This window comes from Asparagus officinalis, chromosome 5 (assembly GCF_001876935.1).
Source record: "Asparagus officinalis chromosome 5, Aspof.V1, whole genome shotgun sequence".
In the NCBI taxonomy this organism is placed as follows: domain Eukaryota; kingdom Viridiplantae; phylum Streptophyta; class Magnoliopsida; order Asparagales; family Asparagaceae; genus Asparagus; species Asparagus officinalis.
In genome coordinates this window covers 123,084,290-123,097,648 of record NC_033798.1, presented here as the reverse complement: position 1 = coordinate 123,097,648, position 13,359 = coordinate 123,084,290, and the positions used below count along the sequence as shown (strand labels likewise).

At 38.2% G+C, this 13,359-nt stretch overlaps 2 protein-coding genes across 2 annotated transcripts; one reads left to right on the top strand and one right to left on the bottom strand.

The window, feature by feature from the left end:
* On the bottom strand, positions 1,996-8,101 carry LOC109841078. Its single transcript, XM_020409942.1, is given in 4 exon segments — positions 1,996-2,283; positions 7,568-7,709; positions 7,788-7,872; positions 7,874-8,101. Coding segments are annotated over 3 exon segments (318 nt in total). The 5' UTR covers positions 7,972-8,101; the 3' UTR covers positions 1,996-2,283; positions 7,568-7,574.
* LOC109842539 lies at positions 9,010-9,702 on the top strand. Its single transcript, XM_020411405.1, has one exon. It carries the CDS (start codon positions 9,010-9,012, stop codon positions 9,700-9,702), a length of 693 nt encoding a protein of 230 aa, XP_020266994.1.

Sequence of the window (13,359 nt, the reverse complement as noted above, 5' to 3'; positions counted from 1 at the left end):
GGACCCAGATAGCTTAACTTTAACGCGGCCCAATAGAAACCCAATGTAAATGAGCGGAAATTGTAACGCGGACCCATTCGAGCCCGGAGCTTCGTTTGAGCTCACGGCGCCATTCTTACCCGGACCCGCTCAAGCCCATGAAGTTTCTATGGGCCCTCCATTGTCGTTAGTTTTTCAAGTGGATCCCTCAATTTGTTAATTCTACTCTTGATGTTAATGACCGACTTCAAAATAACTTTAAGAATCGGGGAGTTCATAGCAATTTCAATGATTTGAAGGACTAACGTTGAAATAGCTGGAGGGATCTAATAGTAATAACTTTAAAGAATTGGTGGGCTAACTATAAAATATGAATTGTTTAAGGGACTAGTAAGTAGGAACGTGTCTAGTTCTTGTTGCATGCTAGATGTAACACATGTCACACAATTAACAAAAAGAGTACTAATTTCAGGAAATCCCTGCCCTTTGGAGGTTTTGAGGTACCCCATGAAAACTATTTGGTAATGTAAAACTTCTCTAAACGTACTTGATACCTACCTTGAATATTCTTCTCTAACATCTTTGATGTCCCAACTCACATTTCACTCTAATATTATATTCGTCATTAGTTGTACATCACATCTTAAGCATATGATTAGCATGTATATTAGATTTGATAGCTACCGAATAAGTGCATGCGTATTTGGTGTTTATGCTGGAGATGCACGTGAGGGAAAATATTCGATGCTGGCGGGTTTATTGTGGCTGGTGTTCTTTAATCCAAGATGTGTATGCATTGCATTTGTGTCTGCTGCAAAGAGTTATATGGTGCATTTAAGAAAGTAATAATTGAAATTAGTTTTTTTTTTAATTGAAGTTCTATCTGATGTTTAAAAAAAAATGAAATTGTGTAATTGATGTTCCCACATTTAAAGTTGGAACTATGCATACGCTTATCCGGTTAGGATCCACATAGTCACTAGGTGTTTGGTTGCATAATTTTATAGAAAAGTTTTCTCAAAATGTCTGAAAATGACAATTCTATAATTAAAAATTTTCTATAGATTTCCGTAAACTGTGTTTGGTTCAAAAAAAATTACAGAAATGTTTTCTGTAAAGTACAAAAAAATACTAAAATTTACAGAAATCAATTTCCTCTCAAAATAGGGGAAAATCATCTAGAAATCTGACACTACATTGACATTTTTCTATAAAGTTGACACTTTTCTATAAATTTTAGGGGATGTTTTGTTCAATTCCTATAAATTATAGGAAATCTTGTTATTTTCTATAAAGTTATGTGTCATTTTCTTGTTTTGAACAAAAAAATAAAGTAAATAAACAAGAAAATTGATACTTTTTTATTTCTCAAAACTTTTCCTATAATTTTTTTTAAGAAATACAAGAAAATCATATTTTGAATGGAAAACATTTCCTATAATTTATAAAAATTGAACCAAACACACCCTTTTTCTACATTATGTAAGAAACTTGAGGGGCAAAACCGCCCGAAGCTAAGCATTAATGTGTGAAAACAGCCAAACAATTTGTGGGAACAATTTTTAACCGTTGGTGGGACTCCCCGGCACTGCTGAAGCAAACAGCTCCGACAAAGGAAGTAGAGGTCTCTAGGGATTTCTCATAGGTTGTGAAAACAATTTTTTTTGTCATGCTGACATCATTTTGACATCGAAATTTGGATATAATAATCTCTGCCCGCAGTGTTAAAATCTCAAATCTAAATATCTCATCGCCTCATAAATTATTTGAATGAGTTTAAGTTGATGTTTAATCCACAAAAGGTTGGTAGCAAGATCAGTTGCACTGTAAAAACATATATTAATTTCAGCTTCTTTCTTCACGTCCCATCACATCTTGAAGGAAAATCTGAATGATGATACGTTTCGAAACACTTTTATAACAGAGGAAAAAGAAAAAGGAAATTTATTGGAAGAAAAAAATGACTCAAGACAAAAAAAAAAAAAAAACATGGTCGGTCGAAAGCCCAGGAGAAAATGAAATACATTCATAGCGCACAGAGCTTTATTCGCAGGGACCGGGGCATAAAAACCTTCAACAGATGACATAAATTGGAATAACATTACACATGCTCGTCTCAGTTGAAGCAGATTTGCAGATCACTACCAAAATAAAAGGTCAGCTACAGACTAGGCATCAAAGATTTCCTACATAAAGATATATAGCGTTACACACATGAAAAGAAAAGGATCTTCCATTTGACCATAGAAACCACAAGCATGAAACTGCAACGAATTCCTGTATGCATTTACGTCTTCAGGTAGCCTGCACGGGGGGGTGATGAGTTAAACGATAATTGCAAGAAGAAAGAATAAATGATACATAATAATCTTAGATTTGGGCATCAATCTGGGAAGGAAAAAAAAAAGAAACAAAATGATGAAAAGTTTGCGATAGTAGATTGAAAAGTGAGATCAATCGAAGGGGGGCCAAGTCTGGTATGATACTTCCAGCATAGATGAAAGGAAGTAGAAAATGTGTTAATGGCCCCCATTGCATCAAGGGGGAGCCACTGCATACAAGCAATAAAATAACTTTCATCCACAAATGCTGAAGGGACTATATGATTAGGGGAAGATACACAATGATATCATACACTTATCTAACAGATCCTATACTGTAGTTCCCAAAGCATATTTAAGTAATTAGATGATCTTTTTTAAAGAAAAATACGCAACAAATCTATATTTTTTTATAGAATGACTAACTAGTAGAATCTATTCGATAAAACAGTTATGAGATGAACGCTTATTAATTGTTAATGGTGTTGGTAAGAGAAAGAGAACTATAAATGACATTGTTATGGACATATTTTCTATTTGAGGTACTGCAACTTTTAGTGAGTGTATGTTCAAGAAGTGAGATTGATGATAGGTGCAGAGTCACTGTATTACTCAGGCCTAACCTGCCCGATAAGAGATCTTGTTAGTAGTTAAATATTATTCAAAAGAATTCAGGGAAGTGGAAGCTTAAATGCAATTCCCCAGTTGAAAAATACTTTGTTTGCTACAAAACCAAAGTTATAAGCATGTTAGCTAAATAATACAAGAAACGGAGTACAACCTTACATGAACTAAGTATACAACAAAGACGACAAAAAACTCTACACCTTGTGGGGTAAGATGCTTGAATCCTTTTCTATCAAATCTATTACGGTCCATATCTCTAATGATTTAGAAAGTGTCATATCTTTAACCCAGGTGTCACTTTAACCTGTAGCAAATCATAGAAGCCGCTTTAAACCAAACAATACCACCCCCATGACAGGCACACCCATCATAAGTCTTTGCTGCACATACGTGTGCTAAAACCATCTCAAACGGTTCTCCCTCATTTTCTGATGTTGAAGATACATCTCTCTAACTTGTTACAACTGTGTCTCTTAGTTGCATTCAGGCCTATAGCCATTAATCCATCTCAACTTCCCAAGAGTTTCTCAGCATCTTAACAAAGTTACAGTATAAAGCCCTCCGCTTCCTTTCCATGTCTGTATTTGTTTATTTGAATTCTTATACAGTGAGACAGCTTATCAAATATAGAAGGCAAAGAATTCTAAAAAGATATATACTTCATAGTGTGCATGGCCTCTAGACAAGCTTTCATACTTCTAAGTTCTAAACTATGCACAAATCAATATAGCATCTTGCAAGTACTCGTCACATAATCTAACAACTATCTTCACTATTCACATCAAAATATATCACTGTGCTAAAGCGCAAAACACAGAGATTAGAAAGCTCTAAAAGAATTTACATGTCAACCTAAATCAGCTCATCATCTCCCTAAATGTTGGGCATAAAACTTAGCTGAGGTACTTATGAATATGGGCTAGATCAAGTCGTGCAATAAACCCCTTAAGATCAGAAGAACAATGGCCTCGGTTAGCGAACCTTTCCTGGTCGTGCATTTTAAGATCATTCAACCACGAAGTAAACCTCGATGTTCCCCGAGATCAAGAAAGGTCCAAAATGAGGAGGTGCGCTTATGAATTGGTTTAGCCTTTTAGGAAGTGAATTCTGAATGAAATAAACCAGTAAAAGAAACTACCAACAAAACTTGACAAATTACTCCGACTACATGTCTAACAATTTTTCATTCTTATAATAGTATTAACACTCGAGTGTTAACTAACGAATAATGTACAACAATTAGGAGGTATATCATCATGATAATCCTGGTACATGACTCTTTACATATGACCCCCGTTACTTCAGCAGATATCTTGACAAAGAAGGATGTTCACAAAAGATGCAGACTGTTAAAACATTCTATCATTTGCATCAAACAGGTCCAGCTGACATAAAATGTGAAGGATACTAAGGCAATACTGGCTGTTGAAAGAGTATAGACAATCTGGTATGTCCAGTGATAACTAAAGGAAAGAGCAAATTACAGATCGGTGGTTAATCAAAGAAGATATTTAAAAAACTTCCTGGTCACTAGGAAAACTTGTTAAATCCCTCTATGAACTGGATTGAGCTTGCATAACAACATCAGAGTTTGACCAAATCCTTCTGAAACAGCTTCAGCAAACAACAGGAATTAACATCAACACCTTTATCACAAAATTTTGGATCAGCTAAATCAAAAAAAAAAAAAAAAAATCTACTCACTTCGTTAATGACTATTCCTCAAATAAGTTGAGCTCTATCGTATCCTTCTTAATTGTCTTCACCCAAGTTCTCTTAGACAACCTCTAATTCTCCTTACTCCCTTGATTATAAATGTATCAATAATCCTAGCAAGTTTGAGGAATGTCTTTACAAAATCTAATGGTGCACTGTAGATGTACTGATTCTTTACCATTTTTACATAGCATGTATTGGGGCAAATATAGGACTCTAGCATTTTCTCTCAAAAAGAAAGGCCTGCTGAAGTGTAATGGAATTATAAGAAAAGATTGTGTAGGTAAGGAAGAAGCAGTTAGGAGACTCTTGTGATCTAATAATAACAAAAGGACCAAAAATAATAAAGCATAGATAAAAAATAGGGACCACTCATCTGATAAACCACTTAATGTATCGATCCAAATCAACAGGACATGAAAGTAGCTTATCGACCTGTTGGGTCCTAGATCATCAAACCAAGAATGGAAATTTTATACCACTTCCTTTTGTTTAGCTTTGAAGCAAAAACCGAAATAACTATGAGACACAAAATATTTATTGCACTTCATTTTTTTACAACTGTCTAGTGCAAAACAAGCAAAAGATACTAACTAGTAGTGAAGATAGTTGCATAAGGCATTGATGAATCTCCTGCTTCTGCTACAGCACTGTCTCTAGAGTAACTGAAGAGAATAAGTCCCAGTGACTAAAAAAAAATTGCCTTTAATACTCCATAAGAAACACTTGTTGTTTGGCATGAATACAGCTTGGATTTATTACATCTCTTTTATCCTAAAAGGTTAAACAAACATGGCCATGTATCTTAAAATTAAGATAACTCCCAAATCACGTAACTGTTACAAATGACCTGGTCACAATAATAAACAGTTCAGCCATTTAAGTAAAAAGGGCTTAAGTCTTAACAAGCAGTTAGAACATCACCGAAAACAGTTTTGACCATTGATCTTTTGTTAACTTAATTAGATAATAAGGTCAGTTAAAGTAGAAGAAACTTGAAAAAGAAGATTAGTTATTTTCATGTGCCCTTAATCAAGGTTTTAAATGTCGGATGTCGGGTTCGTCGAACAACTAAAATTCATGTCGAATTGCGAAAATCAGGGATATGTTGGGGAACATATACTAAATATCGGATTGCCATATCGGATGGATTTCTACTCAATTTTGGTCACCAAGATGGAATGCACTTGTCTTGTATACCTTATCCTACTTGAGTTGAGTAGTCATCATCAAGGCACGAGTTGTTTTCCATTTCTTGAAGGGAAACATTAGAATATTATGCCAACAAATAAATAAAATACACATTGTCAAACTAGAATGTTCAAAGTGCCTTGCATAAAATTGACGTGAAGTGAAGTGCCTTGCATTAAATTAACATAAAGTGAAGTGCCTTGCATAAAATTGACATAAAGTGTTAAGACTTTGAATTGATTTCAAGCTATGGTTCAAACTTATTATTTACATCACGTTTTTATGAATACTCAATTTCAATTTGTAGAAACGAAGACGAACGAGAGATCGCGATGGGAAAGAGAGCAATATTTTTTTCTTTACCCTAATCTGTATTATATGCTATCGGGTTATTATGGGAACAAAAGGCTAAAAAAAATTAATCGGGTTTGGCTTTTGAGTACTAAACCCAGGCCCATATACTTATCAACTCAAAAAAATAATTAAAAAATCAGCTAATTTCTGATTTGTCAAGGCTCAAAATCGGCCAATATGTCCGCAATATCCCCTGACATGTTCGACATGGACCTCGAAAACGATATCCGACTTGAAATGACCATATTTGTGTCGCTCTAGCCTCTGATCCGACATGTCCGACATGTCAGCCGACATTTAAAACCATGCCCTTAATAAAGTAACAAAGCTAGCAAATTACCGGATTGGGAGATGGGTTGAAGTACAACTTCTATTTGATTGCATTGGCAACCAAATTTATATAAATGGAAAGTAAGTATATCCAATGGCTAAAATGAAGAAGTCACGCAGTTCCCAATTAGATGTGCATTGGGAAGCTCTTGATCTGACTAATCATGGATTATTAAGGTAAAAGAATAGAAATGAAACCTTGGAGGCTCATCTATCCCTGCTCATCTATATAGTGCATTGGCAGTGCTCTACGTGTGTTGTCATCAACATTTTAGAGAGCGCTAGGCGTTTCTAGGTTCCAGACCAAGCACCTCAACTAGGCGCCTAGGCGAGTGCTTAATCGACATTGTTTTAAATATCCCCGACATGGCCCGATATATCCCCCGATATATCCTTTTACAGGGCTTGCCGAATATCCCCGACATGGCCCGATATATCCCCCGATATATCCTTTTACAGGGCTTGCCGCAACCGATATGGTCTTTACCCGATATATCCTTTTACAGGGCTTGCCGCAACCGATATGGTCTTTAAATATCCTTTACCGTTTTTTAGCATCAAGAGGGGGATAGATTCTTTTTGAAAATTCAAAATCCTATCCTCGATGTTTACATATGATGAACCCATTCTGTTCCGCCATTATTATGCCTAAGCAAGCAATATGCCCCTTTTTAATGTGATGCAGTCTGTGTAAGCAACCGTGCTTCCCTAGGTGCTCTCAAGACCTACACGGGCGACCTGTGTACCGTTTAGGCCTAGGCAGGAGCCCAGACCGCTTTTTGAAACATTGGTTCTCATAGTCATGATTGTTCACATCAAACTATAAAATCCAAGACGAATGGATATGATCATAGAGCGAGGCGACATGCATGAATATGATCATAGAGCGAGGCGACATGCATGAATATGATCATAGAGCGAGGCGACATGCAGATATTACATGTAAAACCTTGATTTTACCTGTGCGGCAGCATCAATGGATGCAAGCATATATTCAAAAATAAATCAGAAATTAAAGGTGCCAGATGATGAGTCGGCAAAAAGACAACCTTTTTCCTACTGAGTCGAACCATTTGCAGGAGGAGGAGAATGGCTAACCACAAGAGGAGGCCTCGGTGCCCTATTCTCCTCCCCCTTCTGCTTCCGTGCATCGTACATCGCCTCCGTCTCCACCACAACCAATCTCTTAACCTAATCACCCCAACATAAAAGGCGAAATTTTAGGGATTTCAAGAAGAGGGGGGAAAACAATAGATCAGCTTTACTCACTTGATTGAGCATTCCGAGGAGAGACGGGGTGTTGCGATGGGCGACGGTGCGATGGCATCGTCTGAGGCGCATCGCCTCGAGAGTCCCGAGTCCCGGGGAGGCCGCGGACGAGGGTGATGTAGAGGCGAGGGCTCCACTCGATCGGAGCTAGGGTTTTGAACGCGTTGAAGGCGCTGCCGCTCATCGGGAAGCTCGGATATCGCCGACGACGAAGGTTGAGAGAGGGAGAGAGAGCGAGGGTTTTTCTTTTTTGCGTGCGGCGGTGGAGAGGGGTTGGCTTCGGGGAGTGAGATGTTCGAGGGTTTTGGTTGGGATAAAGGGTTCGGTCAAGTTCGGACGGGCTGGGTCTGCTGACGGATTCGGGTCCCGCTTGTTTTGGGAAAAATAATTCTTTGGAGGAGTTTAAATTTGATGGATTTATTTATACATTGGTCAGTAATGTTACCGATAATACATGTTAAAAGCTCTACTGATAAATTATTTTTAGGGTTATTTGCATATATCCTCGTTACATCGTGGGTATTTGCATCTATGCCCCTCAAATCTTCGGTATTTGCATACAATACCCCTCAAACCATCAACTTTAGGAAATAAACACCTCTAAAATCAACAAATCGTCAACTTTGTGATAAAAAATTTATTTGATAATTTTCATCTTGCAATTACAAATTAGCTCGTCACAATAATAATTAATTACTTTGACGAAAATTTTTCCAAAGTTTTAGGGGTAGTTTTGCAAATACTAAGATTTATAGGGTATTTTTATAATACACAAATTTAAGAGATGTATGTGCAAATAACCCTTATTATTATTGCATCCATGTCAAAATAATATATTATTATTGTACACATTTAGAAAAACTTTATGTTAAGATATTCTTCACTTGAACGATTTGTTAGGATTTGAGTTGGTTTCTACTTTCAGTTAATAATATCCTAGACTTTAGGAGGTGTTTCGATATGATCTAATCTCTAGGATTCTGTTTAGCTTTTGATTTCTTCTTGTTTTAGTTAAGCACGTAGCTGTGTGTGATCTTGTTTGTTAAAGGGTGATCTTGTTTGTTAAGGTCTTAGGCTATTTAAAGGCCTGACCTGTTGAATAATGAAGTAAGTAAGTTAATTCCAGTTGTGTTTCAGAGTTCCTTTCAATCTGGTATCAGAGCCCCCACTGGGCCTGAGAAAAAAGTGAGATAAGCAGCAGCTTAGAGAGAAACACAGAGAGATGAGTGAAGAGAAGGGATTGACTAAGATTCCTCATTTCAGTGGTCATTATGATCACTGGAGTGAACTCATGGAGAATTTGCTCCGAGCAAAAGGCTTGTGGAGCTTGGTGGAGAAAGGCTTCGAGGAGCCAAGAGCGGGGACCCTGTTGACAGATGCGCAGCAGGCACAACTTGATGATGCTAGGACCAAAGATCATCAGGTCAAGCATTACCTCTTTCAAGCCATCGACAGGATTGTCTTCGAGCAGATTTTAGATCGTCGTTCCGCCAAAACTGTTTGGGATTCTATAAAACAAAAGTTTGGTGGGAATGACAAGGTGAAGAAGTCTCACCTCCAGACACTCAGAAGAGAGTTCGAGGTACTGGAGATGAGGAATGAAGAAACCATCACGGAGTACTTTGCCAGAGTGATGGTTGTCTCCAACAAGATGAGAAGCAATGGTGAAGATATGACAGATGAAAAGATCGTGGAGAAGATCTTGAGAACCTTGGTAGAAAGGTTTATCCCTATTGTAGTTTCAATTGAAGAAGCAAAGGATACTTCGACTATGTCCATTGATGAACTGCAGAGCTCGTTGGTAGTACACGAGCAGAAATTCAAAAGGGTGAGCAGAGAAGATGTTGATCAGGCATTAAAAGTAGAAGATCGAACATTTGTAAGAGGAAAATATGCTATCAGAGGTAGGGGTTGAGGAAGGGACAAGGCAATGATGGAAGGTAGGGGTCGAGGAAGGGGCAAGGCAACGGTGGAATGCTTCAAGTGCCACAATCTTGGCCATTTTCAGTGGGAGTGTCCGAAATGGAACAAGGAGGCAAACTACGCTGAGTTGGATGAAGAAGATGATTTGTTGTTGATGTCGTATGTGGAATTGCACAAAGCTACACAACATGATGCTTGGTTCTTAGACTCTGGTTGCTCAAATCACATGTGCAATGACAAAGGTATGTTTTCAAGTCTGGATGAGAGTTTTAAACATTCAGTAAAGCTTGGGAATAACTCTAGGTTGAGTGTTGGTGGAAAGGGTGTTGTCAAGCTTATTTTTAATGGTATTACTTATACTATTGGAGAAGTATATTTTGTTCCTAATTTAAGAAATAATTTGTTGAGTATTGGTCAGTTACAAGAGAAAGGCTTGAAATTTTTGATTGAAAAGAATATTTGCAGTATTTATCATCCATACAGGGGCCTGATTGCTCAAAGCAGAATGAGTGTGAATCGTATGTTTATCTTGGTAACAGAAACTCAAGGTTCAAATGCTCAACCTGAAGAATGTATGCACACAAGCTCTCCTGATTTAGCCTATTTATGGCACCAGAGATATGGGCACTTGAGTCACAAAGGTCTAAGAACCTTGCAGTTTAAGAAGATGGTTCGTGGTCTACCACAATTTGCAAGCTCGACGACCACATGTACAGATTGTCTGAATGGGAAGCAACATAGAAGGGCCATGCCAAAACAAAGCAATTGGAGAGCAAGTCAAGTCCTGGAGCTGGTGCACACAGACATTTGTGGACCAATATCTCCCACATCCAACAGCGGCAAGAGGTATGTTTTGTGCTTTATTGATGATTTTAGTCGTAAGGCATGGGCATACCTCTTATGTGAAAAGTCAGATGCATTGTACCACTTTAAGAATTTCAAGCAAATGGTTGAGAAAGAAGCTGAAGTGTTCATCAAGTGCCTACGAACAGATAGGGGAGGTGAATTTACCTCTCATGAGTTTAACAACTTTTGTAAAGAGCAGGGAATTAAGAGGCAGCTCACTACAGCATACACGCCACAACAAAATGGCGTAGCGGAGAGAAGAAATCGAACTGTGATGAACATGGTTCGATCGATGTTGTCCGCCAAGAAAGTTCCAACAACTTTTTGGCCTGAAGCTGTATTATGGACTTTCTACGTCCTAAATCGGTGCCCTACCTTAGCAGTCAAGGATGTCACACCACAAGAGGCCTGGAGCGGAATAAAACCTTATGTGGATCATTTCAGAATTTGGGGATGCCTTGCTCATGTGCATATACCGAAAGAAACCAGAGGTAAGCTAGATAATAGAAGCTTTCAGTGTATCTTTTTTGGGTGTGAGTGAGGAATCCAAGGGGTATAAGTTGTTCGATCCTGATAAGAAAAGAGTAGTAGTTAGTAAAGATGTAGTGTTTGAAGAAGATAAGATGTGGAGCTGGGGTGATATGTATAAAGAACAAATTTCAGCAGAGTTAAGGTGGAGTGGTGATGATGAAGTTTTTGAAGGGTCTGGAAATAGAGTAGAAGGAGTGGATGATGTAGAGGGTGGTGATGGGGCTGTAGGTGAAAGAGAAGAAGGTGGGAACATGGATGAAGAGGGTGGTGATGGGGCTGTAGGTGAAAGAGAAGAAGGTGGGAATAGGGAAACACAAGACCCTAGTGCAGTTAGAAGTACAGTTGAAGGGAGGGAGAGAAGACCTCCTAGGTGGATGGGTGACTATTTTACAGGTGAAAGACTGAGTGAGGAGGATGAAGCTCACATGGTGCAAGACGTTTCTGTTGATGATCCTATTTACTTTGAAGATGCAGTGAAAGAAGAGAAGTGGCGCCAAGCTATGGAGGCAGAGATTCAGGCTATTGAGAAAAACCATACTTGGACTCTTACAGACTTACCAGAAGGAGCTAAGAGGATCGGAGTAAAGTGGGTCTACAAGACCAAACATGATGAGCAAGGAGCTGTGATCAAGCACAAGGCACGACTCGTGGCCAAGGGTTACTCACAAAAGGAGGGGATCGATTATAAAGAAGTATTTGCACCTGTAGCAAGACTTGACACTGTGAGAACTATAGTGGCATTAGCAGCTCAGAAAGATTGGAGAATCTACCAACTCGATGTCAAGTCTGCTTTCTTGCATGGAGAGTTAATTGAGAAAGTTTTCGTTGATCAGCCAAGAGGATATGAGAAGGAAGACAAGGAACACATGGTGTATCAACTACACAAGGCTTTATACGGTTTGAAACAAGCTCCTAGAGCTTGGTTCAGTCGTATAGAGTCTTATTTTGTCAAAGAAGGATTCTCAAGGTGTGAGAGTGAACAAACTTTGTTCACAAAGCATGGAAATGGAGGTAAACTTATCATCGTAAGTTTGTATGTAGATGGTTTGATTTACACAAGTAATGATGATGATATGATGCTTGAGTTTAAAGTTTCTATGATGAGAGAATTTGATATGAGTAATCTGGGAAGCATGAGCTATTTTCTTGGTATAGAAGTCTTGCAAAAGGAAGGAGGTATCTTCATTTGTCAAAAGAGATATGCACAGGAGGTTTTAAGAAGATTTGCAATGATGGAGAGCAATGAAGTTAAGAGTCCCATGGTGCCAGGTTTCAAAAGTAGCAAAGACAAAGGGGGAATTATGATTGATGAGACTTATTTCAAACAACTTGTTGGCAGTTTGATGTATCTAACAGCAACTAGGCCAGACCTCATGTTTGTGACCAGTTTGATAAGCAGGTTTATGTCAAGACCTACTGAACTTCACTTGCAGGCAGCAAAGAGGGTCCTTAGATACTTGAAAGGGACCATGAGCTATGGCATATACTATAAGAGGAGTGGAGATAATAAATTCAAGGCCTTTACAGATAGCGATTATGCTGGGGATGTGGAAGATAGGAAAAGCACAAGTGGTTATGTTTTCTTATTAAGTTCTGGAGCTATCTCATGGAGCTCAAAGAAACAACCAATTGTGACTTTATCAACAACTGAAGCTGAAATTGTCGCAGCAACTATGTGTGCGTGTCAAGGTTTATGGTTGAAGAAGATCTTGAAAGAGCTTGGACAAGAAGAGGCCTGCATTTACATCAACTGTGACAACAGTTCCACTATCAAACTCTCGAAGAATCCTGTGCTTCATGGTCGAAGCAAACATATCGATGTGAGATACCATTTTCTTAGAGATCTTGCTAATGAAGGTTCAATTGCTCTTGTTCATTGTGGAAGTACTAACCAGTTGGCAGACATCATGACAAAGGCTTTGAAACTGGATACTTTTCAAAGGCTCAGAAGCATGTTAGGAGTTTGTGATGTTACTGAAGTAAGCTAAAATTGCTTCTTGCATTTTAGTTTAAGGGAGGGTTTGTTAGGATTTGAGTTGGTTTCTACTTTCAGTTAATAATATCCTAGACTTTAGGAGGTGTTTCGATATGATCTAATCTCTAGGATTCTGTTTAGCTTTTGATTTCTTCTTGTTTTAGTTAAGCACGTAGCTGTGTGTGATCTTGTTTGTTAAAGGGTGATCTTGTTTGTTAAGGTCTTAGGCTATTTAAAGGCCTGACCTGTTGAATAATGAAGTAAGTAAGTTAATTCCAATTGTGTTTCAGAGTTCCT

Excerpts from the sequence above, each read along its gene's own strand:
- LOC109842539 (XM_020411405.1), top strand. The coding sequence starts at position 9,010 with ATGAGTGAAGAGAAGGGATTGACTAAGATTCCTCATTTCAGTGGTCAT.